The 26,720-nt window shown below is 49.8% G+C and overlaps 1 protein-coding gene across 1 annotated transcript in view; it reads left to right on the top strand.

Annotated features, from left to right (window-relative positions):
* Nucleotides 1-26,720, top strand: part of trrap (transformation/transcription domain-associated protein) — a 121,286-nt gene that overhangs the window by 34,631 nt on the left and 59,935 nt on the right. The window contains exons 33-43 of the mRNA XM_056576640.1: nt 12,874-12,993; nt 13,618-13,737; nt 14,176-14,340; nt 14,795-14,976; nt 15,469-15,667; nt 20,052-20,180; nt 21,526-21,792; nt 22,314-22,520; nt 24,646-24,804; nt 25,564-25,749; nt 25,946-26,056. Coding sequence (XP_056432615.1) covers nt 12,874-12,993; nt 13,618-13,737; nt 14,176-14,340; nt 14,795-14,976; nt 15,469-15,667; nt 20,052-20,180; nt 21,526-21,792; nt 22,314-22,520; nt 24,646-24,804; nt 25,564-25,749; nt 25,946-26,056 — 1,845 coding nt within the window. The remainder of the gene's footprint in view (nt 1-12,873; nt 12,994-13,617; nt 13,738-14,175; nt 14,341-14,794; nt 14,977-15,468; nt 15,668-20,051; nt 20,181-21,525; nt 21,793-22,313; nt 22,521-24,645; nt 24,805-25,563; nt 25,750-25,945; nt 26,057-26,720) is intronic.

Genomic DNA, 26,720 nt, shown 5'->3' with positions numbered 1-26,720 from the left:
GTGCCTCGATTTTAGTCTTTTTTTTTTTTCCTGATTTGTCTTGTTTAATTTCCTACTTTCATTACGCTCATCTGAGCAGAGCAAAGAAGAGAGCGGAAATGTCAAATTTATTTTTATAATATAAGAAAATTACCACATTTTCTCAAGTGAGTGGTACCCGTACAAAGTTTATTCTTATGTGCTCAATAACCCTGACTTGATTTGCTATTTGCCTATCATACCCTTTTTGGGGGCACACGGGACACGTGCCCCACACATGCCTGAAAGGTCTACAATTCAATTTTGTGATGCTTTCATCTCAACATCGCCCTCCGTCCGTTCATTCCTCCTCCTCTCTCTGTCTGAGTGGCGTTAATGACTTCATATTCTCTCTTCCTCCTGAGTGCCTCGGCCAGGCACGGCTTGTCAAACCCTGAGCTGTCACATCTAATGACCCCCCCCCCCCCCCTATACTTAGCATTTCATATGTATGTATAATGCTGCTGAATTAGCAGCACAGTAGCGCGTGCATGCATCGTGGTGCTGAATACCAAGAAGGCGAAGGTCTTTGGTTCATCCCAAAGCACTACCGTAGTGGAACAGCAGGAGAACCCTAACGCGGGTGGTCAGCCATCTTGTGTAACGTACATGCACTTTATGCGACACACTCCGACATGCTCGGACAAGCAGCGAGTGTATGTTTCATGAAACATGGCCATGGGAAGACGCAAAGCTACACACACACTCGCTTGTGGTCCATGGTGGACCACACGCCAGAGTCAGTTTTGCCCCCCCCCTCCATATGGTGCCCTTCGGATTATGAATCATAACCAAAGAAAGAGATTTTTTTTTTTTTCCGGAGCAGCCATTTGTCTTTGTCGTGACGGTACATCAGTGGTCATGGGACAGAAGCTCCGCCATGCCTGAGGCTCTCTCTCACTCTCTTCTCAAGCGCTGCGGTCTCCTTCCCTCCTGCTACAGGCGATCGAGACGGCTCTGGACTGCCTGAAGAGCGCAACACGGAGCCCTACTACCGCCGGCAGGCTTGGGAGGTCATCAAGTGCTTCCTGGTCGCAATGACCAGCCTGGACGACAACAAGCACGCCCTCTACCAGCCCTGTCCCACCCAAAGTAAGGACGCGCTCGCACTCACTCACTCACTCACTCACTCACTCACTCACTCACTCACTCACTCACTCACTCACTCACTCACTCACTCACTCACTCACTCACTCACTCACTCACTCTTCATTGTCCCTGGTCCAAGTTGTTTGTAAAACAACTTTTAAATAGCCTCCCACCTGGTTAATATGGAATGGAGTTAAGTGGTCACAGGTCATTTCATTTCATTAAAATGAGTATCGGCTCCAGAATCTGAGCCCGAACGAATGCATCAACGTGATTGGTTCATGCGACTTTAGCACATCGACACACTTTTTGTCCCAATCTACATTAAACAACATAATCCAGTGGCAATATTATAAATAAAGTGATCCTTCTAGCTAATGTGTTTTTTTTGGTGTAAATATATGAATTATGGTAATAGATGTGTTTTACCGTGCATAATAATTCTGATGAGCCACCACTTCCCCACACTCTCTCGCTCACTCGCTGTATCCCTCGCTCCATCTCTTTCTCCGTCTCTCTCTCTCTCTCTCTCTCTCTCTCTCTCTCTCTCTCTCTCTCTCTCTCTCTCTCTCTCTCTCTCTCTCTCTCTCTCTCTCTCTCTCTCTCTCACTGTGTACCATTTATGCGTCTTTCACCACGCTGCCACAAGTTGCCTCATCAACTCTGAAGTTTGACGGCGGATAATTGCGTCCCAATGGGCCTGTCCTCACAGGGCACCACTGTGGGCTACAGACAGGCAGGCAGATGGGACAGACAGGAAGACGGACACGGGGAGGGGAGAGGGAGAGACGGCCGAATGGGGAGGATCTGTACAGGAAGGGAGGGGGACAGTGGTTCACATTAGTCTCATTGAGATCCCCAGGCAGAGGCTAATGAACTCTCTTCTGAAACACAACACACACACACACACACCACTTCTGTGGCGATAATCAAGCGTGTCCATTATGGGATGATTGCGGGGCGTGTTGGGGGGGGGGGGCCTACCCTTGTCAGACTTTGATTCATGTCATCTTTTGCTTTTTTTATGACTTATGCTGGGGTGCTTAGGATGTGGTCTAGGTGAAGCGTCTCTTAATATCACTAAATGCCAATCGAGGGGGAATGGACGAGCGGGAGAGGCAGGGCAATAAAGGGCCGAGGTCCATTGATGTGTCATCTCTCGCTGCCTCCCTCCTCCCCCTCCCTCCAAATCACTCCTTCCACCTTTTCCGCTCACACCCCCCACCTTCAACACATTGCAAAGCGTGTCTTTTCCAAACTAACCATAAGAAACAGCCTGATCCATCAGTCCCGTACCCCGCGAGTCCTGGCATTATACAACAAGGGGGCACGTACGGAAAAACAAGCCTCCTCCAAAAAATCCCCCCTTCTGAGAGGTGAGAGGGGGAAGATGGAGGGAGGGAGGAGGTAGAGATGGAGAGCGCTCCACCTCAGGGAGAGTAAATAACAGATGAGAGAAAGAAGATAAAGACTTATAGAGGGATAGTTCTGGGGGAGTGCTGATGAGTGAGGGGGTTAGTGTGGGGATAGGGGAGCGGGGAGAGAACGGTACTTTGGGACTAAATTGCATACGAACTAAAGAAGTAGAAATGCTCAGGGAGTTTAGAAATGACCCGCAAAATGGGAGAGAGGGAGTGGAGGAGGAGGACGAGGTAGAGCCGAAAAAGGTGGAGGGCAGGAGTGGGCCAGGAGTGCAGACTAAAAGGTCCTAAAATGCAGGCTGGACAATGAGGAGATGCGAAAAGATGCCCGGTGTTGCATCATTAGTCATACTGAGGGCTCCATGCCCGTCGTTTCTTGTGATTGTTTGTTGTTGGCTTTGCCGCCATCCAGTGAATGTAATGAAATATAAACCGCTTCAGAAAGTCTAGCCAGAAGCACGCTTGATCAGTGCCAAGTGATCCTTTGTACCACCACCGATTTCAGTTGAATTCGAAAAAACATTAGTTATCCCTCCTCAGGGGGGAGTCCTTGATGCGGGCCGAGTAAAGGACACACAAACAGGACACATAAGCATCACATGATAGGCAAACGCATAGTGGGCCAAGTGCAGGACGTGGGCAGTGACTGTGTTGCAGATGTCAAGTGTCCGGCAGTACATAATAATGACTAAGGATTTCAATTAAACCTGGTCAATTATCGCCCAGAACACCGACATCCAAGTCATAAAAAATCCTTTATGTTCTGCACTTTTTAATTCACATTCATGAAACCCTCTCCCGTTTGTCTGCCTCTGCCGACCTCCCTCCCCATCAAAGCTTTTGCTGAGAAGTGGATCCCCACGTGATATCCCCACCGCACAAGGCCCAGGACACCCGGGCCCCCGGACCTTTGAAGCAGGCGCTGACGGTGTGCCTTCATGTCGGGCGTGTGATCAAGGACCCTCCGCCCCGCTCTGCCCTTCGTGGCCAGCCTCATCCGCACTACACCATGGTGGCCGTGCCCAGCAGTGTGGTAGGGAACCCGCTGGCTTTCATCTCGCGCCTCTCATCTTCTGCCCTCCTCTGCTCTTAGTCCTTCCTCGCTTGCCCTCCCTCTTCGTTTTCCTCTTTTATTGTTTCATTTCCGCTCCGTTCTCCTCGCTTTTTTTTCTCTACCCTCCTCTCCCTATGCTCTCTTCGCTCGTCTCCCTTGTTTCTCCCCTCTAGGCTTTTCCTATCCTCTCCTGTCTCGTCAACTTTCTCTCCTCTTCCCTCTCCGTGCCATCTGTTTTCCTTTCTTTTATTTCCTCTCCTTGGCCGCTCTTCGTCTCTTTCCTCTCTTCCTCCCCCTCGCATCCCTTCATTCCCTCTCCTCCTCTCCCTCTCTCCCTCTCCTCTCCTCTCTCCCCCCCTCTCCCTTCTTCCGCTCCTCCTCCTCCCCTCTCATCCCTTCCCCTCTCCTCCTCTCCCCTGCATCCCTTATCCCTTCTCCCTTCCCTCTCCTTCTTCCCCTCTCATCCCTTTCCTCTCCTTCTCTCCCCTCTCATATCCCTTTCCTCTCCTTCTCTCCCCCCTCATCCCTTTATCCTCTTCTCCTCTTCTCCCGTCCATCCTTGTCCCTCTTGTCCCTTCTCCCCTCCTCCTCCCTCCCCTCTAATCCCCATTCCGCTCCTCTTCACCTCTTACTTCCCTTCTCCTCTGCTCCGCGTCTCATCCCTTCCCTCTGCTCCCGTCTCATCCCTTCTCCTCGTTGCTCCCGTCCTCATCCCTTCTCCTCTCTGCTCCCCTCTCATCCTTCTCCTCTTCTCCCTCTCATCCCTTATCCTCTTGTCCTCCCGTCTCATCCCTCATCCTCTCCTCTCCTTCTGTCCCTCATCCTCTCCTCTCCCCCTCTCATCCCTCATCCTCTCCTCTCCTCCCCTCTCATCCCTTTTTTCTCTGTCCTCCTCTCTACCCTCTCTGCTCACACAAGAATGGCAAATGTTTCATGTATCCCTGATAGTGTTTATGCCTTTTGTGTAGCCGTACAAAGAACTCCCCCGTATCCATCTAAGCCTTCATTTACAATTGAAAGATTGTTACAAATAAAACCCTGAACTACATTTAAATCCAACGAAATGATAAAAACTGAATTTATTGTTACTTTTTTTCATCACCCCTATACTCATGTTTCATGTGAGGTAGATTCGCGACATTACTCCCCAAGCTGTTTGTTTGATGTTTTGTCACCATATCTGGGAATGAAAGAACACCATTTCTAAAGGAATAAGTGTTTGCTCTGTTTTTTTCCATCTGATTCTCTAATGCATCACAACGCAGAGAGTTTCTTTGTAGGGCTGTTTTCCTTATGTGCATGGTTTTGATTAGATTTCACAGCTTTCAAGACATTTTTAACACAGGCATTGCGGAACGCTTTCTTTGCCTGGTGGTCTAAGCTGCCCATATCAAAGGCAATATGCTGGGACATATAACTTTTCCTCCTTCCAATGAAAAAGTTCCCATGATTTACAGATTTTATTGGATAATCTACTTAACAGTAGCCGTTGCATTTGGTGCACTGTTTAGGGGGATCTGTTTAGTTAAACAGTTATCAACACGGTCATCACTGAAAAGATTGCCAAACACCTTTTTAATTCATCGATAATCGCCACCTCCCCCGCGTCTGCTTAAAATGTCCCCAAAATTCTGTCCGTCCCCCTGTTGTCTTTGTGTGGAAGCATTGTATTTGTGTATATATATATATAACACGTTTTCTGGGTCCCCGCGCCAGGCCCCTTCCTGCTGCCGTGCTACCAGCAGGGCAGCCAGCCCAGCACGGCCATGTTCCACAGCGAGGAGAACGGCTCCAAAGGCATGGACCCCCTGGTGCTGATCGACGCCATCGCCATCTGCATGGCCTACGAGGAGAAGGAGCTGTGCAAGATCGGAGAGGTGGCCCTGGCCGTCATCTTCGACGTGGCCAGCATCATCCTTGGCTCCAAGGAGAGGGTAGGACGGACAGAGAGACAGACAGAGGTTTTCTAATTGGGCGGGATGGATGAGGGACGCCAGAAGGTCGACTGCGGAGTTCCGGGAATATTCAACTTAGTATAAGAATTTAAGAAAAGAACCAGACTTGGGGGTTGCTGAACAAGTACATTCAATATCTCAGTTTTCATCTCATATTTATTTAGTTTTTGATTAATGTATACACGTGTTTGCCTTTTTTTCCGAGAGTATCTTACAATACCTTGAGTGCATACATTCTCGGCTGGGCCCAGTGGAAATTGAACCGCTAACCATGGCAGGGTCGATGCCTTGCTCTCAGCAATTTATAAGCACAATATACCGATTCACACGAGCCATCGAGCGTTTTATTTTTATCCGCTCCTCCATTGTGTTGACGTAGTGCCAGATTTAGTAAAGGTAGGCCATCCATCATTGAACGCCCTCTCCTCCTCCCTGCAGGCCTGCCAGCTGCCCTTGTTCTCTTACATCGTGGAGCGCCTGTGCGCATGCTGCTATGAGCAGGCGTGGTTCGCCAAGCTGGGCGGCGTGGTCTCCATCAAGTTCCTCATGGAGAGGCTGCCTCTCATCTGGGTGTTGCAGAACCAGCTCACCTTCCTCAAGGCCCTGCTGTTTGTCATGATGGACCTCACGGGAGAGGTGAGGCCGTGGGGGGGTGGTGTTCTGCCTTTTGTTCTGCTCTGTTCCTTCGGTTCTTTTGGCAGAATTGCAATGTTTTCATATTGCACGCCAAATACATCTCTCTGGGTGACATTTGGTAAATATTGAAATCAAACCTCATGACCGGATTCCACAGGTTTGCATTAGTTCAACTCTTTGCTTATTTTTACCTCCCATTTTTCCCATCCTCTGTGCGATCTGTATTCTGAAATAGTAATGTTTTGTGCTCTGTGACAGTCAATATTTGACACATCAGGTAGATTCCTTTGAGCTATTTTCCTTCATTGCGTACTCGTAACAGCAAACTGGTTAGATCTAAGTTGAGTCAACGAAAAGGTCCACTTATTGGCCAGTGTGTCGTTCAAAACAGTCCTTGAATTTGCTAGCTGGTCTTATCCAACACTCATCTAATTGGCCCGCGTGTCTTTCAGAACAACCTCTTATTGGCCAGCGCGTCCTGTAAAACAGTCCTCAACTTTGCAATTGTGTTTGGCAAACCTCCCCCCTGTGGCCCTGTGCGTCTTATAATACAGTCCTCAAATTGGCAAGCGTGTATCGTAAGGGGCAGCCTGCTTGGGCAGTGTGTCTTGTAAAACAGCCCTTAAATTGGCAAGCGTGTATCGTAAATGGCCCTTTAATCGCCCGGCGTGCCTTTTAAAACGCTCCTTGAACTCGGCCCCCTGGGTCTTCCAAATGGCGTCCTTATCGACCGGTGCGTCTCGCCTGCACACCCTCAGTGCATCCGACTCACGGTTGCCCCCCCCCGTCCCCCCCAGGTGTCCAACGGGGCGGTGGCCATGGCCAAGACCACCCTGGAGCAGCTGCTGGTGCGCTGCGCCACGCCGCTGAAGGAGGAGGAGAAGACGGAGGAGCTGCTGGCGGCGCAGGACAAGTCGTTCCACATGGTGACCCACGACCTGGTGCGGGAGGTCACCTCGCCCAACTCCACCGTGCGCAAGCAGGCCATGCACTCCCTGCAGGTGCTGGCCCAGGTCACCGGCAAGAGTGTCACCGTCATCATGGAGCCCCACAAAGAGGTGAGCCCGGGCTGGGGGGGGGTGGGGGTGGAGTAGGAGGGGGGGGGGGGGTCGAAGCTCTCTGGGTTGTTAGTCTGCAACAGTAAATCTATTGCAAGTATTAGTTAGTTAAAGCCGAATGCTAAATACTGGGACATTAAATATAAAGTTGAGAGTCAATGGTCCACTCTCTCATCTTTCTTTCTTTCGTTGTGTATCCCTTTTCCTATTCAACTGTCTCTCTCATCTAACACCTCGCTCTCTCTCTGCCCCCGATGTCTCTCGCCCCAGGTGTTGCAGGACATGGTCCCCCCGAAGAAGCACCTGCTGCGTCACCAGCCGGCCAACGCCCAGATCGGCCTGATGGAGGGGAACACCTTCTGCACCACCCTGCAGCCCCGCCTCTTCACCATGGACCTCAACGTCATGGAGCACAAGGTCTTCTACCAAGAGGTAGGCTCCTGGGGGCTTTTCCAGATTGAACTGTATGCCATTGAATGCAAGTGGTTGTTTTTTTTGCCTGTGAGTGCTACAGCGACGCAAGGGAACACACACACACACACACACACACACACACACACACACACACACACACACACACACACACACCACACACACACACACACACACACACACACACACACACACACACACACACACACACACACACACACACACACACAGAGAGAGAGTATTACTCTCACTCACTGTGTCTTACACTCGGTCTCTCCCCCTCACACATTATTGCACTTTCACAAACTCACACATACTCACTCACACAGATTGAGCGCAGCCTCTGGGAGAGAGGCTGCGCTGTCCCACTGTTATGGCAATACGGAGACTGTCGACATGTGCTTGGTTCTTTTTTTTTCTTCCTCCTGACCTTTGACCCCTCCGCCCCTGCCCTCCAGCTGCTGAACCTGTGCGAGGCGGAGGACGCGGCCCTGATGAAGCTGCCCTGCTACAAGAGCCTGCCCTCCCTGGTCCCCCTGCGCATCGCCGCCCTCAGTAAGTTCGGCCCTAGTGGCTCGGCACTCTGGGATTCACACGCCCTGAAGGTGTTGGCGGTAATGCTTATGAACAAGCTGCACCCAACCCCCTCATGAGCTGTGTGGTTGGCTAACAGGCTGCTGTTTCTCTCTTTCTCCACTTTAATCTCTCTTTCTTCCACTTCTCCCCTTTTAATCTATTGTTCTGCCCTTTTTATCTCTTTTCTCCCCTTTTATCACTCTTTCTCCCCTTTGTATCTATTCTCTCGCTCTCTCGCTCTCTCTCGCTCTCTCTCGCTCTCTCTCTCTCTCGCTCTCCTCGCTCTCTCGCTCTCTCTCGCTCTCTCTCGCTCTCTCTCTCTCTCGCTCTCTCTCTCTCTCTCTCACACACAAGATGCCTTGGCGGCCTGTAACTACCTGCCCCAATCGAGGGAGAAGATCATCGCGGCCCTCTTCAAGGCCCTCAACTCCACCAACAGCGAGCTGCAGGAGGCGGGCGAGGCCTGCATGAGGAAGGTCAGTGCCACGGTTAGCGAATGAGCAGGTCGAGCCTCTCCTCCATCTGTGTTCTTCTACTTACTGATGACACTCACCGCTGCCGGCACCCATTTGATCCACATGCGTTGTTTATTATGTACACGTCTCTGTTCCTGCACCCTCTTGAACTGTTTTAATATTAACAGTCGCCCAAAATAATGTGTTATCATCGGGTCAGACACGTGTACACCGCTGAAACCCCTCCGTGCTTCGTGTTTTAAAAGCACAACGGTCTATCGTGGTCCACACAGTGCATTCTATTAATGTTTTATGATCGGTTTTCATATCTTGGCCGGGGTTGTTCCCGCAGTCTGCTCTTTAACCACGCACTCCCTGCCAACCGCACATGAATCGCTCCTAATCCATCCATCACACTCACTCTGCTTTATAGACATTGACGTTTCCTGCGCGCACAACAGTTGCGCTACACGAAGCGTTTGTAAGTATGCAGCACGTGTCGTTTTTAGCATTTAGATGGGTTGGAACTGGAACTGGGAGGGACACGAGAGGGGTGTCAAAATGTTGTTCACTTGCCTCCCGAAAGCCAACCATTCCTGTCTGCGACGTGTCATTCAACACCCCCCCCCCCCCCCCCCACCAAATCGACTTCCCAACCCTATCCACTGCACTGGTCCATCAAATATCCTGCTCCCTGCTCTTGTCACTCCTCTTCCTGCTCTGTCTGCTTCCTCTTCTCCTGCCCAATCTCTGGTCCTCCTCTTTGCTCCCATTCTTTCATTTCTGCCCCTGCTAACACTAATGACCATTGCCACCAGCCGATCGATACAGGATGGAGTGTTTGTTCCCTGTGCTGAGAACGAATGTGGTCGCTGTGCATCATCAACTCGCCAAGCCTCTCTCTCACACACACACACACACACACACACACACACACACACACACACACACACACACACACACACACACACACACACACACACACACACACACACACACACACACACACACACACACACACACTCTCTTCCTTATCTGTGGGAGTGTGCCCTGTCCATTTCCATTTGGTGTGTGTGTGTGCGTGTGTGCGTGACTGGCCCTGCCCCTGCTTTTCTGGGGCCTCGATTCTTTTAATGAAGACACAGGAGGCTGAGGATATGGTGTCCAGTGATCTTGGAGGTCTTGCAAGGCCAGCGCTAATGCCACAGCGATAGCAATGCTGTTAGTTCTCCCAGTGTGTGGATCCCCATTTCTGAGCCCACGCATTTCTTAACCGTTCTCTACTGCTCTACTGATCTTGTAGCCAATTAACGAGAAAAATAAATTGGTTTTGGCCAAATATGTTCGTAATAGCGGCAACATTTTATCGATTTGTTCTCCTAATTTCTTGTTAACGGTCATCCTTGCGAAAAATGTGTTTGCACGCACGGTGACGCATAACGTTCCGCCCCGCAGTTCCTGGAGGGCGCCACCATCGAGGTGGACCAGATCCACACTCACATGCGCCCCCTGCTGATGATGCTGGGTGACTACCGCAGCCTCACCCTCAACGTGGTCAACCGCCTCACCTCCGTCACGCGCCTCTTCCCCAACTCCTTCAACGACAAGTTCTGCGACCAGATGATGGTGAGCGCTTTGATCCCCAGGGCACCGCAGGTTCTTGGGTGGACGAGAATTGACGGCACCATTGTGACTCATGACTTTCTTTTCAATGTGTATGACTTGTAGTCGGGGATAGATTGCCTATAGTCGACTCGACATCCGTTTTTTGTTTATTTTTGACTCTCCTGAACTGTTTCTCTCTCTCCCTCCCTCTCGACCCCTCCCAGCAACACCTGAGAAAGTGGATGGAGGTCGTGGTCATCACGCACAAGGGAGGCCAACGCAGTGATGGAAGTGTGAGTACCCCCCCCCCCCCCCCCCCCCCAGAAATCATTAGAATCTGTCGGTAACGTGAACCCCACCCCCCTTCGGTCGTAATGAAAAACGCCTTCTGCCACACTGCGCTCCACCGCGGGCCGGCCCCTGGGCTCTGAGACGATACCATTTGGAGGTAGAGCTGCTGAAAGCTGTCAAGACTTAGGGGGGCCCCCTGCCCCCTTTCTCTTTGTGTTGAACGGATCTATCCTGCTCAAGCTAAATGTGTCCCACACGGACATCGGCACACACACACACTCACACACACACACACACACACTCACTCTCTGTAGGGGCCCGGTCCCCGGTGAGTCATGAGTGGCCATATTACAATCAATGATTAATTAGGCGCCTGGCAGGCGGCTGAGGGCCGTGCGCCTCGCCACGGGGCCCTCATTATCTTCCGACAGATAACCTTGTAGAGTTGGGAGGAAAAAGAGGGGAAGGAGATAGGAAGTGGAGAGGGAGGAGGAGGGGAAATCAGGTTGTGTGTTGGGGTGGGCCGAGTGGAACGGTTTTGCATGAAAGGAAGTATTGATGATCATTTGGAGCACGGATGGGATTACCTGTTCGGATGTGGGGGATTACACTCAAGGGGGGAGGGGGTAGATAAAGGAGGGGAAAACGGACCGCCGAGCCAGCGCCACGCGTCCCAGGATTCAGCACCTCGCTTGACCGCACCGGGGTCTTTATTCTCTCCCTTCTTCAGACATTGAAATTCCTCCTTGTCTCAGACCTCAGACAACTGAGCGTAATGAGATGCAAATAGGCTGAGGCACGGGCACACGCACGCGCACACGCACACAAGTACAGACAAACCCACACCCACACGTACAGACAAAACCCCCACACACACACACACGCACGCACGCACAGTCGCACACACAGCCCTGTGTGAGGCGGTTGACAGCCGCTTGGCGGTTACAATAAGGCCGGTCAGGCAGGTCAGCCGGCCGTACTCCTGGGTGGATGGGGAAGGCAGGTGCCAGCAGAGAGAGGGATAAAGTCGAGGGCAGGTCCGCGTCGCCTTCTTCCTTTAGCCATTAATTCCTGGGGTCAGCCGGTAGATGTTTAGTCAATGCCGCTAAATCCTTTGTCCAATTAGCGATTTCGAAGGGGATGTGGAATGGGGTGTTGCAGGGTGTTATTCTGTGTTCAGTATGCGACGACAATAACGTATTATACTTGTGCAATACAAGGCGGACTAATAATGAAAAGGTATTTTTTTTTAAAGAACGAGGCTAGGGTTCAATGTGGACGCCCGTCGGAAATTCAATGTGTAATTCTGGCAGCGTGGAGGAGTTTTTAGCTCCGCGTTGTCAAGGAGAGTTTTTGTCCAAATGCCACCCGTTCCTTTGGCAACCCACTCACCCGGTGATATTTTCGGTAACCCGTCGGGGGAAAAAAAGCGGGAGATCCACTGGAAATCATGAGGAAAGGTTGCGGCAGTCTGTTGACAGTTAACATTTTATCCCCTCCCCTACTTTCCATGTACAAAATACAGACATCATTTAAGTCCAAATATAGGACATTTGTATCGACTGAGCCCCCATCTTAAATCACTTCTTTAATAACGACAAATAACTCAATGTCCTGATATGTGTATCTGACTCTCTCTGTAAAACCAACCCCTCATCTGAATGTTTAAACCACTAGGACCCACTGTCTAATGATATGCATAAGGCCAACTTGTCATCACTCATGGCTTGGGTTCAGAAAGATGTCGAACACAGACACACACACACACGCGCACACACACACCTCTTTTGACTCTCCTAACTGACCATTGTTTTGTTCCGGTACAGCCTGCATTGGAAGGTGTTGAGGTGAGACCTGGTTTGAGGTGGAGCCCTCTATTGGTGGCTCCTTGTCAGTGACTGACTGTTCCCAGTCAAAATCAATGTTGTGGTGTTAGTGAGTTCAACAGATGTCATGTTCTGTGGTGATAGTGATAGTGGTGGTGACTTTCCCTGTAGTTGTGTGTGTCTGTGGTTGTTCCCCCGGGAAACCCTGTTTCTTGTCGTGTGTGTTACAGTAACAGCCTTTGTTTAACGGTTAACCAAAGCACTCATTCCTGATGCCCGGTTTCCTCTCCGTTTCCTGAATGTTCGGGCTGACCGATATCGTCCCGATTACTTTTCCACAGTGGCTGTGCTACCTGCCTGTACCTTTCCCCTGCAAGCCTCTCCCTTCCTTCACATCCCTCTTTCATTTCTCGTTATTCATCTGTCTTTATCTCCGTCCCCCGCTCTCTCCCTCCAGGAGATGAAGATCTGCTCGGCCATCATCAACCTCTTCCACCTGATCCCCGCGGCCCCCCAGACCCTGGTCAAACCCCTGCTGGAGGTGGTGATGAAGACGGAGAGAGCCATGCTCATCGAGGTGGGGACTGACTGTCGGTCTCTGTTCGTCAACGGGCCACCCGCTCTGTAGCATGGACTGGATATAAATCGTTATACCTCCATCGGCCGTTGTGGCCTGGATAAAGCCGTCTCTTTTTTTAATAAGATCGATCATATATGCATAGCATTTTTTCCATTTTTTTTTTCCAAATCCTCAGAGGTGCTCCGCCGATAATCCTCTTATATTTGAGTGACTCATGCTAGGATAATGAGCCTGGTAATCCACTTAATCCTCCCATCTAATCTGATGGCGACTCGGGGCCTCGCTGGAAGTGCCGCCCACTTCCTGCCGAGGAGTTCCCTCCGCGGAGGAGTGATGGGAGCTCTCGTTCATGTGGTCACTGGCCCCGCCGCACCGTCACCACACCCCCTCTGTCCCGGGCCAGGCGCTTCAGCGGGAGGCGTTGAGTTATTAGTTCACTCTGTAGTGTTGCCCTCATTTATTTAGCAGTTTTTCATGCAGCACACACTTGGAGCGATGCAAAGCTGTGTCATGCAGTATTAATTCATGTTGGGCGGGGGAGTGTGTGTGTGTGCGTGCGTGTGCGTGTGCGTGCGCTGACAACAGATTGCAAAACAGTGTTTTGTCTCTCCCCTTGCGCAGGCGGGCAGTCCGTTCCGGGAGCCGTTGATCAAGTTCCTGACGCGCCACCCGTCTCAGACGGTGGAGCTCTTTATGATGGAGGCCACGCTGAACGACCCCCAGTGGAGTCGCATGTTCATGGTCAGTCACCGCCTCCCCGACCCCCTCGCTCTCTTCCTCCCCTCGTCGGACAACACTCTCCCCTGTCCAGATGACGGTTTTATGGCGGCTTCTGTGATGTAATAACTTTCTCAGTGGAAGATATATTTAGTCGCACTCGCAGCGCCCTTGTTCGTTTCCGAAGGGACTCTGTGCTCCATTGACAACTGTGTAACTCAGGTGTTCCCAGTTACACAAGTCCCACACTGAACTGTTAATGGAGGCCTTTTCATCCCGTTCTGCGTCAAACACAGGCTAACAATGCGCTACTGCTCTACACTCACGAGTCCATACTAATGTATGATTTTTGAAAGTCATTCAAAGCTGATTTAAATATTCATAAAACGCCTTGGATTTGACTTGTTGTGTGCTGAAAACCCTCTCATGAATACGCGTCCGTCGGTCCCAATGAATATGCAGAGCTTCCTGAAACACAAGGATGCCAAGCCCCTGAGAGACGTTCTGGCCTCCAACCCCAGCCGCTTCGTCCCCCTGCTGGTGCCGGCCGGCACTGCGGCCACCGTCCGCCCGGGCTCCCCCTCCACCACCACAGCCAGGCTGGACCTGCAGTTCCATGCTATTAAGGTGCTTCAACAGACACACAAGCACAAACACTCATGGCATTGTGATGGGCACGCACACGCATCCACACGCTTGCGCACACACACACACACACACACACACACACACACACACACACACACACACACACACACACACACACACACACACACACACACACACACACACACACACACACACACACACACACACACACACACACGTGCAGACACGAGCGCAATGCAAATTATTTTTAAATCGGGCCCGAGGACATATGCACAGACAAACAAACACTGGCACTTTCGCAAATCTCTTCTCATTATCAAAAAACAACAATCCGTCCAAATCAACTGAGCGATCTTGTTTTTAAATTATTATTCAAATTCTTTGTCTCTAGCACTGCAATGCCTCCTTTTTTTTTTATGAACAACACAAGCCTTTTTCTAAACCTACCAACCCCTTTCCCCACGGCGGCCAGATCATCAGCATCATCGTGAAGAACGACGAGGGCTGGCTGGCCGGCCAGCACTCCCTGGTCAGCCAGCTGCGCCGGGTCTGGGTCAGCGAGGCCTTCCAGGAGCGCCACCGCAAAGACAACATGGCCGCCACCAACTGGAAGGAGCCCAAGCTGCTGGCCTTCTGCCTGCTCAGCTACTGCAAGTAAGGGCACTGAAGTCTTGAGACCTTTCTTTTGGTTGTTCACTTGGATGTTCTTTTTTGGTAAGCGAGGTGGGTTGGGAGGTGAGCTCACGGGTACGTTGCTAGCTTATTTCTTCCTGTGACCTACAGGTTCTCTACCTATTTTAGTTTCCCTTTTACATGAGGTGTCACATATGGGAGGCAGTGTTTCTATGAAAGGTTTTCTTAAGACGCTTGACAGCGTGTGAATGTTCATATGTTGACTTCATTACTTCATAAATGCAAATTAAATGCAAAGTTGCTTGCAAAAAGTTGATGGTGTTATTCGGGTCATTCGCCTCCTCTTATAGTTCCAACCGCCGATTCGATATCCAACATTGCACTAAGTTGTCGAAGCTAATTTCAAAATTTAAAACGATTCCTCTGAAAAGACCCTTACCACGGACGCCGGGCCCTCATTCCTAAAACCTGGTCCACCCAGCCCCTCTAAACCCCCCTCTCCTCCACCCGCAGGAGGAACTACCTGGAGATCGAGCTGCTCTTCCAGCTGCTCCGGGCCTTCACGGGACGCTTCCTGTGCAACATGACCTTCCTCAAGGAGTACATGGAAGAGGAGATCCCCCGCAACTACAGCATCGCCCAGAAACGGGCCCTCTTCTTCCGCTTCGTGGAGTTCAACGACCCCCACTTCAACGACGAGCTCAAAGCCAAGGTGAGGGTCCTACTTTTGAACGGCTCGGGTTGTATTGCTACGGGGGGAATTGGGTCGTCTTTGAACGACACAATTTGAAGTCTGACGTCTCGCTGTTTTGGCCATGAATCCATGGAGTTTGCTTTGTAGGTTGTATATCCAACACTAATGTTTGAATGAGAGAAAGGTTTTGAGTTAGTTTGCAACTTTAGAGTACTTATTTTTGAATTTTACATATTGGAAAGCAAGACACTTCCATAGTCCAAAAACTATAATAAAGTAAATGAATGAATTGTGGTTTAACCACAACTGTTTGTAGTAACTTAGGTATATGCTGGCCCTCTTTTTAATCCTTCCAAGATAAAACGGCTTCCATGATAATGATATCATATTGGCGAGGCGTTCTTGCAGTTGTGTGTTGAGCTATGTGAACTTTACTGTGGATGTATTGTAGCTCAAACATTGGATGGAGTGAGCCATTCGTTTTTAGTTTTTTTTTTTGTGGGTATCTCTGAATGTCTGCGTAGCTCCCAAATGAATCGCTCTCAGCGCGCCACTCCATCCGCCCAGCCGGCATTCCAATCAGCACCACTGCTTTCTAATTATACTCTCTCACACACTCACTCACATGCTCTCACACACACGCACATGGCATCAGATCAGTGCACCGATGGGCACCGATTTTGCTGGCTGTGGAGTTTGGCAGGAGGCTGGGCGGTCGTAGCCCTGGCAAGTTCTGACGGGTCGGTGGGAAAGGACTGGTCTGCCACAGTCCAGCACACAAACACACACTCACACTGAGATGCCTACTCACAGATGCCCGCACGCAGGCACATTCAGTCACACACACACACCCACAAAGATACATGCAGATAAATGCGTGCACACACAGATAAACAAGCACATGCTCAGACTTTTAGTTGCGCTTTTTTTTTTTTCTTACACACATGCAAACCATTCTGCTGTGTCCCTTCACACACGCATATGAAATCATTTGTCTTTTCACACACAAGGCCTTACCGCCTCATTTATTAAACACACACACACACGCACACACCCCATTAGTCCGACAGGACCTCTCATACAAGGACACGCGGTGGCTGACGCGAGCAGCGCCCGATGGCGGCGTCCTTCCCAGTCGTGTTACAGGCAGAGCATGTTGTCAGCACGGCATATGGATTTTTGTGAAAGGGACGACACGGCAAACCGATAGAGCCGGAGGAAAGGGAGGAGGCATGGGTGTTCGGCAAAGTCATCACGCCCAGCGTCCCCGGCCCCCCACACCGCGCTTGATTTTACTTTATTAGTATTATTATTATTTCCCCCGAGGTATCGGTGACACGCGCTCGTACGCGCGCGCACACACGCAGCTTGGTTCTGCTCCTATCGTTGTTTTCTCCTCTTAATTGTGCTCCTCTGGCGAGTAGCAGATGCTAGCTTTTGTTGTTTTCCGCACCGTCTTTGTGATGGAGAGATGTGTTGGCCTCTGAGGGAGAGAGGGGGCGCTGGGGCGAGAGAGGGCAGCAGGATGAAAGGTGATCCATACTAAGTACTTAGACATACTTTCATTTCATTGCAAACAAGTGAAAGTCATTTTTGAAAGGGTCTTTTTGAAAGCACTTTTCCTTCTGGGGTACTCGATTAACTGTGTCTTTAAAGACAGATGGGGCACTGATGGAATATTCTCCCTTTTACAAGAGAGGGAAACAGCCAGTGCAAGGTCAGCAAAACACTCAGAATGTCACCAGCTCACCTCCTGCTGTTCCACTGTCGTGCCAGGCAGCAAATTCTTTGTTTGACTTCCCGCATGCATTTTGCCCCTCCTGACGTGAGACATATTGTTTATCGTGTATAAATATGTAAATCATATAATAATGTTGACCTGAAGTGAATAAACAGTTTAGTGATTTTAGTTTATGTCTACCCCCAGATAACATCAGGGGGGGGGGGGAGACATAAAGATTCAAAACCTGAAACCAGGGTGGTCTCAGACTTTGAAAACCCCGTCCGTTTCAACTCATTGCCCTGCCGTCAAACAAAGCGATTGAGTAAAGTCCCTTTGTGGGCCCTGGTCCAGCCCAGGCATGATACAAGGTGTCTCTGTTCAAGTGGACTTGGCCCACAAACAGGGATGAAACCTGGCCCTCGCTGTCGGCGCCGCGCCCCCACCGCGACTCGGCCGGCGCTCTGAAGCGTGCTAAAGTACTTCCGTTTAAGATTCACTCCCCGACGCGGCCACCACACGGAGAGCTGTTGGTTAATTATCTTCTTAGCCTAATACATATTCCGGGCCCCACGCATCCACCTCCTCCCTAAGCTGGTTTGGCTATGGACGCACATACACACAAACACACGTGCGCACACACGCACGCACTCTGGGCCATTATTTGTTTAGCCGGGTAGTAATGGGATCCAATATAATTAAAGCACAGCTGCAGAGAGCGGCGGGCTTCAAGCTTGGAGGTATTTTCCTCACTCATCTTCCACACATGCGCACACGCACACTCACTCAAAGACAGAGGGTGCCATACTAATCATCTAATGGCGTTTGTAGTAATGCGCGGTGACGTTGGAGTGATTGATATCACAGAGGCCTGGAATTAATAGGACGAGATGGGAGTGACAAAGAGACAGACGGGCCATGCATCCGCTCGGCTGCTTGTGTGTGTGTGTGTGTGTTCTTATGTGTCTACCCGTGTGTGTGTGTGTTTGTGTGGGGATGCACTGTGTGAATGTGTGAAAGTATGTGTGTTCTCTGAATGTGGGATTGGATGCGTGTTATCATGTGAATGTGTGAATCTCGTGTGCTTGTGTGTTGTGTGTGTTGTGTGTGCATGTGAATAATGCGCCATCGGAGAAGGGGGAACATATGCCTGCGCCGACGCCCCTATCCCACTAAGCACCACCCTGTCGTCCTCTATGATGGATGGAGTGCCGAGTTCATTAGGAGATAGAAGGCCCCTGTTTAATAAATGCAGTCGTTAGCTCCATTGTACTGGGTGTTATTCTGCCGTTTACCACTTCATCAAGCCTTTGTCTACAGAGCGCTGCGGCGTCGTCGTTTGTGGAAGGGGGGGGGAACTCGGGAAGCAATAAAAATAAAATGCGTCGTACATGTATGAAGATGTAGATGGTTGGATCGTTATGTGTGGATGGATCGTTGTGTGTGTGTGTGCGTGTGTTATTGATAAGTGACTCTGGTACTTTCCTAACATACATCTTTTCTTTTTGACTGAAGGCGAATGGCGATCTATTCTTTTGGACATTATGAGTGAGCTAGCTAAGTTCTCTGCCTGTATATTAAGCCTGTTTCAAGGTTTACATAGCGTAGTATTGAAAACAACTACTTTTAGTTGAAGGATTTGCAAGCGTTGAATCAAGATCAATTATTTTGATCGGTTTCTACGAACAACGTTTTGTTTACAACACATTAATTTCCCAAAGAGTCGGCATGATTTCCGTGCCGTGTCAAACGTATTCGTGAACATTTAATCAAGGTTATAATTTAGTCATTCATGTGTGTCTACGCTGTTGTTCGTCTCGCCATCAATCTTTCCAAGCTATTGCGTTCGATAGTGCTACGCGGTACTCGTGTTTTTGTATTCCCCCATTCCGTGGCGTGTTTAATGCCTTTGGATGAACCGCTCAGTCAGTCAGACTTTGTTCACGTACAGAATGAACAACCGAATGGCGCAAACACGCAGTCGAAAATGTGTTCTTTTTTTAATGAAGTTCTTCTGATGTTTTATATTTTACATAGCTGCTGAACATAATGTGATTTTACGCATGCAATTAATTACGAATGGATTTCTGAAATGTTTTATTAAATAATTCCATTGAATGTATAAGAGACGTTATTCAAAACAACTCATTAATCCAGTGTGTTTATTCATCTCATTGTAAATAATACACTGTAATACGCTTAAGGCAATGTATTCAGCCCTCTCGGAGTGTTTTACCTTCATATGTTTATGCGCAGTACAAACAAGTATACATGCATCATTAATTAAGAGGCAGACTTTATCATGGCCGACTGTTTGGTTTAAAAATCGAACTTGGAGGGAAGGATATTCGCCAGAGAGGGTTCAGCGCAGAGTTCAGGTTGAATGTCAACTGTGCTGAGTTCAAGACGTCCACGGCATGAATGAACAAACACGTCAGCGCTTTGAGAGGTGTGTGTGTGTGTGTGTGTGTGTGTGTGTGTGTGTGTGTGTGTGTGTGTGTGTGTGTGTGTGTGTGTGTGTGTGTGTGTGTGTGTGTGTGTGTGTGTGTGTGTGTGTGTGTGTGTGTGTGTGTGTGTCTCTCAGGTTCACCCCAAGGTTACTAAGCAAAGTTTAGATTTTCCCCCTGTTGAGTCTCTCTAATGAGTGTGTGTGCCCCCCCCCCCCCCCTCAACTCTCTCCAGGTGCTCCAGCACATCCTGAACCCGGCCTTCCTCTACAGCTTCGAGAAAAATGAGGGGGAGCTGCTGCTGGGACCCCCAAACCCGGAGGGCGACAACCCCGAGAGCATCACCAGCGTCTTCATCACCAAGGTAACGCACGCGCCAACACACTACCGCCTGGGTTTTCTCTTCACTTCCTCCCCTCTCTCCCCTTATGTCCACCAGTCATAAACGCCTCTCTCTCTCCATCACTCCCCAACTGATTACTTCACCTCTCCTCTCCTCATCATTACTCCTGTCATCTCCATGCCTCTCATTGCCTTTCTCCAGCCCCCCCCCCCCCCCTTCTTCTCTGCATCTCGTCTCGTTTAGCGTTCATCTTTGTCTCTTTGTGGCGCCCCCCCCCCCCCCCCCCCCCCCCCCCTTGGCCGTCCGTTGGCTGCCTCTTTCTCCCTCTGTCTCTCATGCTGTCTCTTGCATTCCCTATTTGTTTCTTTCTCTGTCTCCCCCCCTCCCGCTCTCGCTCGCTCTCGCTCTACCTTGCTTCTCATCCTGGTCTCCTCCCCAACCATTATTTCTTCCATTTATCAGGGCAGGCCATAATGGCCGGTGTAAATGTCACGGTGTTGCCATGCTAAAGGTCAGTGTGTTTGTGTGTACTGTGGTGGATCTCATCAGCGGCTAACACCAGGCAGCTAATGGCTGCTAATGGCTGCACTCTCTCTGTCTCAGCCTCTCTCTCTCTCTGTAGTTTAAATCTCTTCTTCTTTGTTCTCTGTTAGCGTGTCCGTCTTTTCTTTTCTCTGGGGGCAGTCAAACGGTGATTGGCCGTCGTCTGAATGGGGAGAGCTTACTTTTAGCAGGTTTTCGTTATTTTCTTTTGAGGCACAATTTGATGCTTTTATTGGGACGGCTTTTCGGTAAATACAGCAAACAAAAATACCTTGCTGGCAGACGGAGAGCTGGGCTGCATTTATGGCAGCACGGAAGGCTCTTGTCCACACCTCCCATTCATGAATTCTCCCCCCCCTCCCCTTCCCATATTTCAATTGGATTTTCCAATTCATGTAATTTCGGCTACAAGCCCCTCTGTTGAATTCAAAAGGAACAAGTCCACAAAACACGGTATTCGTCGTGTTGCTTCACTTCCCAGCATGCCTCTTCTTTTTAAACTCGGCCCATTACCAGAGGACCACTTGTATGAGGAGAGAGTGAAACATACTGGATTACAACCCTGCGTACCCATGCACGCACCCTGATATCGACTTATTTAAGCCATGTGCATTGACTCTTATTATATTACACTTGGATACATCATTTAAACAGCTCTTTAGCGTGTCCTTTATCTCTGATTAGGCCAAAATAACTTGAACGCACGCACGCATGTTGGTTCTCCACCGAAGACGGATTCCAAAATCGTTTGTTACAGACTCAATCTTTTTTTATTAAATATCCTTGTGTGTGTGTGTGTGTGTGTCTCTCTCTGTGTGTGTAGGTGCTGGACCCTGAGAAGCAGGCGGACCTACTGGACTCGCTGCGCATCTACCTGCTGCAGTTTTCCACCCTGCTGGTGGAGCACGCGCCGCACCACATCCACGACAACAACAAGTCGCGCAACAGCAAGCTGCGGCGCCTCATGACCTTCGCCTGGCCCTGCCTGCTGCCCAAGGCCTGCGTGGACCCCGCCTGCAAGTACAGCGGGCACCTGCTGCTGGCCCACATCATCGCCAAGTTCGCCATCCACAAGAAGATCGTCCTGCAGGTGAGGAGAGGGGGGGGGGGGGGGGGGGGGGGGAGACGTGGAGAAGCCTTTTGCAGCGTATCTTCAAAGGCTGTACCCAGGATGTGGGATGGCGCTACATGAAGCCTCTTTTGTTTATGTTTTTTAATATAAAAAAATAAATATATTTCTTTGTTTATTTTTATTTGCAGCCTAAGTCCCAGAAATGGGCTGCGCTCAATGTATTCCTTTATTCAGTTGGGTGAGCCGTCGATTGAAATAGCTGTACCAGTGTTAGTTCCTGAGTCTGATCTGTATTTAGAAATATATCAATCGATGTCCCATTTTGTGATTAACACATTGAATTTATTTCCCAACAATTTTCTGTTTTATCATGCAAGGTGTCTTTGAGCATTTGGGAAAGAACAATCCATAAATAAAATGTATATTTTGTCTTATTAACAATAACTTGTAATGACCTTCTATGCATCCTAGCGCTTGTCTTTGACTGAACGCGCCATAGTATGACCAACCGTGCCCCCCCCCCCCCCCCCCCCCCCCAGGTCTTCCACAGCCTTCTGAAGGCCCACACCATGGAGGCCCGTGCCATCGTGCGCCAGGCCATGGCCATCCTCACCCCGGCCGTGCCGGCCCGCATGGAGGACGGCCACCAGATGCTCACCCACTGGACCCGCAAGATCATCGTGGAGGAGGGCCACACCGTGCCCCAGCTGGTCCACATCCTGCACCTCATCGTGCAGCACTTCAGGGTAAGGGGGGGGAGGACCAGGGGCGCACAGCTTTTAGATATAATACTGTTGTTGATAGATGATGGCTTGCAAGCAGTGCAAGCGTTCACAAGCTATTGGACGAGTGTTTGCAAAACGATCACACTTATTGGTTTAAAAAAAGAGCGGGCGAAAACAAGAAAGCCTTTGTCATCTATAAAGTCGAGGAGTTGATATCTGACAGATGACAATATCCCAAATAAGGAGGGGTAAGTTTTACCAAGATTTGATTGTCCAAAACTTTTGTGCCATCTCTGTGCGGTTTGTTTTTGAAATATCCCATAATGCGGAGCGTGCTTTTTTTAAAATCTGCTGATCCAGCAGCAACCTCTAGCAGTGTGGATGCCTGGCGTTCGTGACCCTGGTTTATTTTCTCCGTGGTCCACCGTCTGCTCCAGATTGATCCAATCTCGCTGTGGATCCACTTTTAATCCGCTATTATCACATCACTCCTGCTGAACCTTTATGTTTTTAATATCAGCTTCAAGTGGTTTGAATCGCTCGTCTCTGGCTCGGCTTGTACATTCACATTCAATCCACCATCATTTCATTATAACTTTTTAAACCTTGAACAATAGGGTTGTTGTTTTTTCCATGTATATTTCATTTTTCCTATTACTTCTCTGCCAACCAAGCGTAGATTAATTCCTCCCTGGACCCTTCGGTGGGTGTGAAGGTTAGGTGCGAGTCGTCTTCGAAGGCTTTCTGCTTGTGGCTTGACTTTCAAATCACCAGAAGTAAGGAAATGCGTTTAGAAAGCTTCGAAAACTTTTAACACTTACACTGTATCTCTCCGCCCTCTCCCCCCCTCGTCTCTGCCTGGGCCCGCGAGTGCCTGTCACGGTGACAGCGTCTAACATCAGCCTGACTTGTGGCTGAGGGGCTCCCCTCTATAGCGGGCTGACAGGCGGCTCTCAGTGGCCCACATGACTAATCTAATGTAATCACATCAGCATAATTACACCAGGGAGTGGATGATGACCGACGATAGAGGTGTGTGTGTGTGTGTGGGGGATGAGTGTGTATGAGTGTGCATTTCCACGTCTGTCTGCGTGAGTTTGTGACGGACAGGGCTTAACCTCTCTGTCCATAAGTGGCTTAGAAGTCCCGCTCTATCGACCGTAATTAGCCTCAAAGTGAAAAGCGCTAATATTCCCTGGCAACGGCGGATCTGGTAGACGTCGCATCTCTCGCCTTTCTAAAGGGTGTGTGTGTGATGATGTGTGTGTGTGTGTGTCTCTTAGTTGATGTCTCTGTGTCTAAGTTGGTGCTTGTGTGTGTTGATGTGTGTGTGTGTAAGTCTAAGTTGATGTCTCTGTGTCTAAGTTGGTGCGTGTTTTTGTGTGTCCATGTGTGTGTAAATTGATGTGTGTGTGTGTGTGTGTGTTAGTTTTCCTTTGGTGTGTTAGTGTTCCTTTAGTGTGTGAGTGTTCCTTCAGAGTGTGTGTGTGCAGTAAGTTCAGAGAGTGTGATGCCTGGGAGTGCTCGCGCTAATGTGTGTCATCATGTCCTTGAGGCTTAGAGGGAGTGTGTCTTCAGAGAGAGTCTCCCTCTCTCCCTCTGCTGCGGTCTCCCTCTCCTCAGAGTCTCTAAGCACTCCAGTCAAACAGTGTTAAACCCGGGCTTACTACAAACACAATGCGGTTCATATGCATTGGGTTGGCTAAGCTTTGGGGTTCATTTTGCACAAGAACTTTAAATTAAATCTGTTCCATTTTTTTTTATGTTTAAGTGTCTGGTGATTTTAGGACACAAAAACAAGAATTGCGCTCAGCAGCTGTCTTTTGTTAGTAGTATCGAAAGGGATGGGAATTGGTTGTAGTTTCTATCCCACAGCAACAGTTAGAATAATAGCTAGTATTTCATAGAACCTTTTGGGATATCACACTCAAGTGAAGTATTGGATGGCAATTGAAGATTGTAATAATTGGCGTTTGATTTGTTTCTGATGGCAAATAATGGTATTTGCTTTTTGACGATATTCCAGGGTGAATTTGATGGTTTTGGACCGCATTTGTCTGTTTGATGCATTGCGTGATATTTGCTTATCATTGATGCTGGTTGTTGATGCTTGTTGACTGACGGGGGTGGTTCGATGTGGTTGCAGGTGTACTACCCGGTGCGCCACCACCTGGTCCAGCACATGATCAGCGCCATGCAGCGTCTGGGCTTCACCCCCAGCGTCACCATCGAGCAGAGGAAGCTGGCCGTGGACCTGGCCGAGGTGGTCATCAAGTGGGAGCTGCAGAGGATCAAGGACCAGCTGGTAAACTACACACGTATACACACACACACAAACACACACTCAAGGGCTGATTATGGTTCCACGTTCGCACAACGCAAGGACCACGCATTCACACTCGTGAACCCGCACACGCACAGACACAGACGCACAGACACACGTGCACAGACACAAACACGTGTGCGGACTGCGCGCACACAAGTGCAACATAAGCAAAACATCACCGAAATTATCGATGATCTTGCACACGCACTTTTACGTGTGGAAAATGCCTGTGTAAGCACTGCAGGGTTGAACAGTGCCGCCGACTGCTAACAGCGTTTGCTACTCGCCTATTTTGTGTTGGGACATGAAAAACGATATTTCTCTCAATGCAGCCACTGCTTTGCCGTCGAGGCCTGGATATTTGAGAATAATTAATTTCCCCACATCCTAGCCTCTCCTTTGTTGTTGTTGTTTTTTTGTTTCTAAGGAAACTTGAAGCTGTGGGTTTTTTTTCATTCCAAGAGAGAACTCCATTTATCTTTTGGCTAGGCTCGTTAAAATACCAAACCATGAAGCTTACTTCCCTTTTACACCAGATAAATCCTCTCGCCTGGCGCTAATCAACTCCTGACCCTGCCCCAGTTTCACTGTGGACGCTTTAAAAACTTAAAGCAAGGAAAATATTCCCACCTCTCTTGGGTTATAGATAAATAAGTGAATAACCTCTCCCTCCCTCCCTCCCTCCCTCCCTCCCTCCCTCCCTCCCTCCCTCCCTCCCCCCTCCATCACCTCATCCAGCCGGAGGTGGAGGCCGAGGCCGGGCCCGCCGGCGAGGCGTCCACTAGCGCGTCGGGGGCCGTAAAGAGGAGCCTCCCCGCGGACAGCCCCTCCCCTGTCCCTGGTGTGGCCGCCGGGGCCGCCGCCGCCGCCGCCGCCAACCAGGACGTCAAGAGGTTCCGCACCGCCACTGGAGCCGCCACCGCCGTAAGCTCCCAGCCAATCAAACGGCCGCCGTCTGGCCGCGCCGTCTGGTTGAACTTGCACTATCAGCGGGGAAATGAGGCTCAATGTCTCACTGGGTCGTTTTCCCAGAATGCATTTCAATACCGCTTCCGTAGCTCTCCTCTTCCTGGTCTAATTGTGCGTGTGTGCCCGTCCTCTGGTTTGTGTGTGTCTACAGGCGTTTGGACGTAGCACCACCATGCCTGGCACAGAGACGCAGCTCACCAAACCTGTGGAGAAGCCCCACACAGACACTGTGGTCAACTTCCTCATCCGGATTGCCTGCCAGGTGGGAGCCCTCTCTCTCCCTTTCCCTTTTTCTTCCTCTCACGCACACGCGCTCACGCACACATGCTCACACACCCAAGCACACACAAACAAGCACAAACACACACACACACTAACTAGGAATTACTCTCCCATCCATGTCAGCAGGGCAAGTTCAGCTAAATTCCCTAGTGGGCCAGATAGGACACACCCGGTGGCTGTCCTCAATGCAAGTCCATGCAGAAGCACACACAGATACCCACAAGCGCGTGCGCGCACGCACAAACAAACAAACACACACACACACACACAAGCACACGCATATAAAGGCACACAGCTGCCGCCATGTAACGACGGCTGTGATGTCCTTGGATGCAGGCCTGAAATAAACCACAGTGCCTCACCTCTCCCACTCGTACGCTTTGTAATCACCTCCCGGCAACGTTTTTTATTGTTCAGCTAAGCATATATTCTGCATGAACGATATTTAGCTAACCCACCCATAGGCACATCTAGTTTAACATGTGTGATGGTTTTGCTTCATTGCAAAGTTTGTATTTGCAAAATAGCGTACACAATATTTCATAGATCACCCACTCTGCATTTATGTCTAACAATCAATTCCCAGGATCAATCCTAACATGTGTCAGTATTTAAACAAATGTAACAATTGTGACGAAAACTAT

The sequence above is a fragment of the Gadus chalcogrammus genome, chromosome 18 (genome assembly GCF_026213295.1).
Source record: "Gadus chalcogrammus isolate NIFS_2021 chromosome 18, NIFS_Gcha_1.0, whole genome shotgun sequence".
NCBI classification, from domain to species: Eukaryota; Metazoa; Chordata; class Actinopteri; order Gadiformes; family Gadidae; genus Gadus; species Gadus chalcogrammus.
Note: the sequence above shows the minus strand (reverse complement) of the source record. Positions and strands in the feature narration are given on the sequence as shown.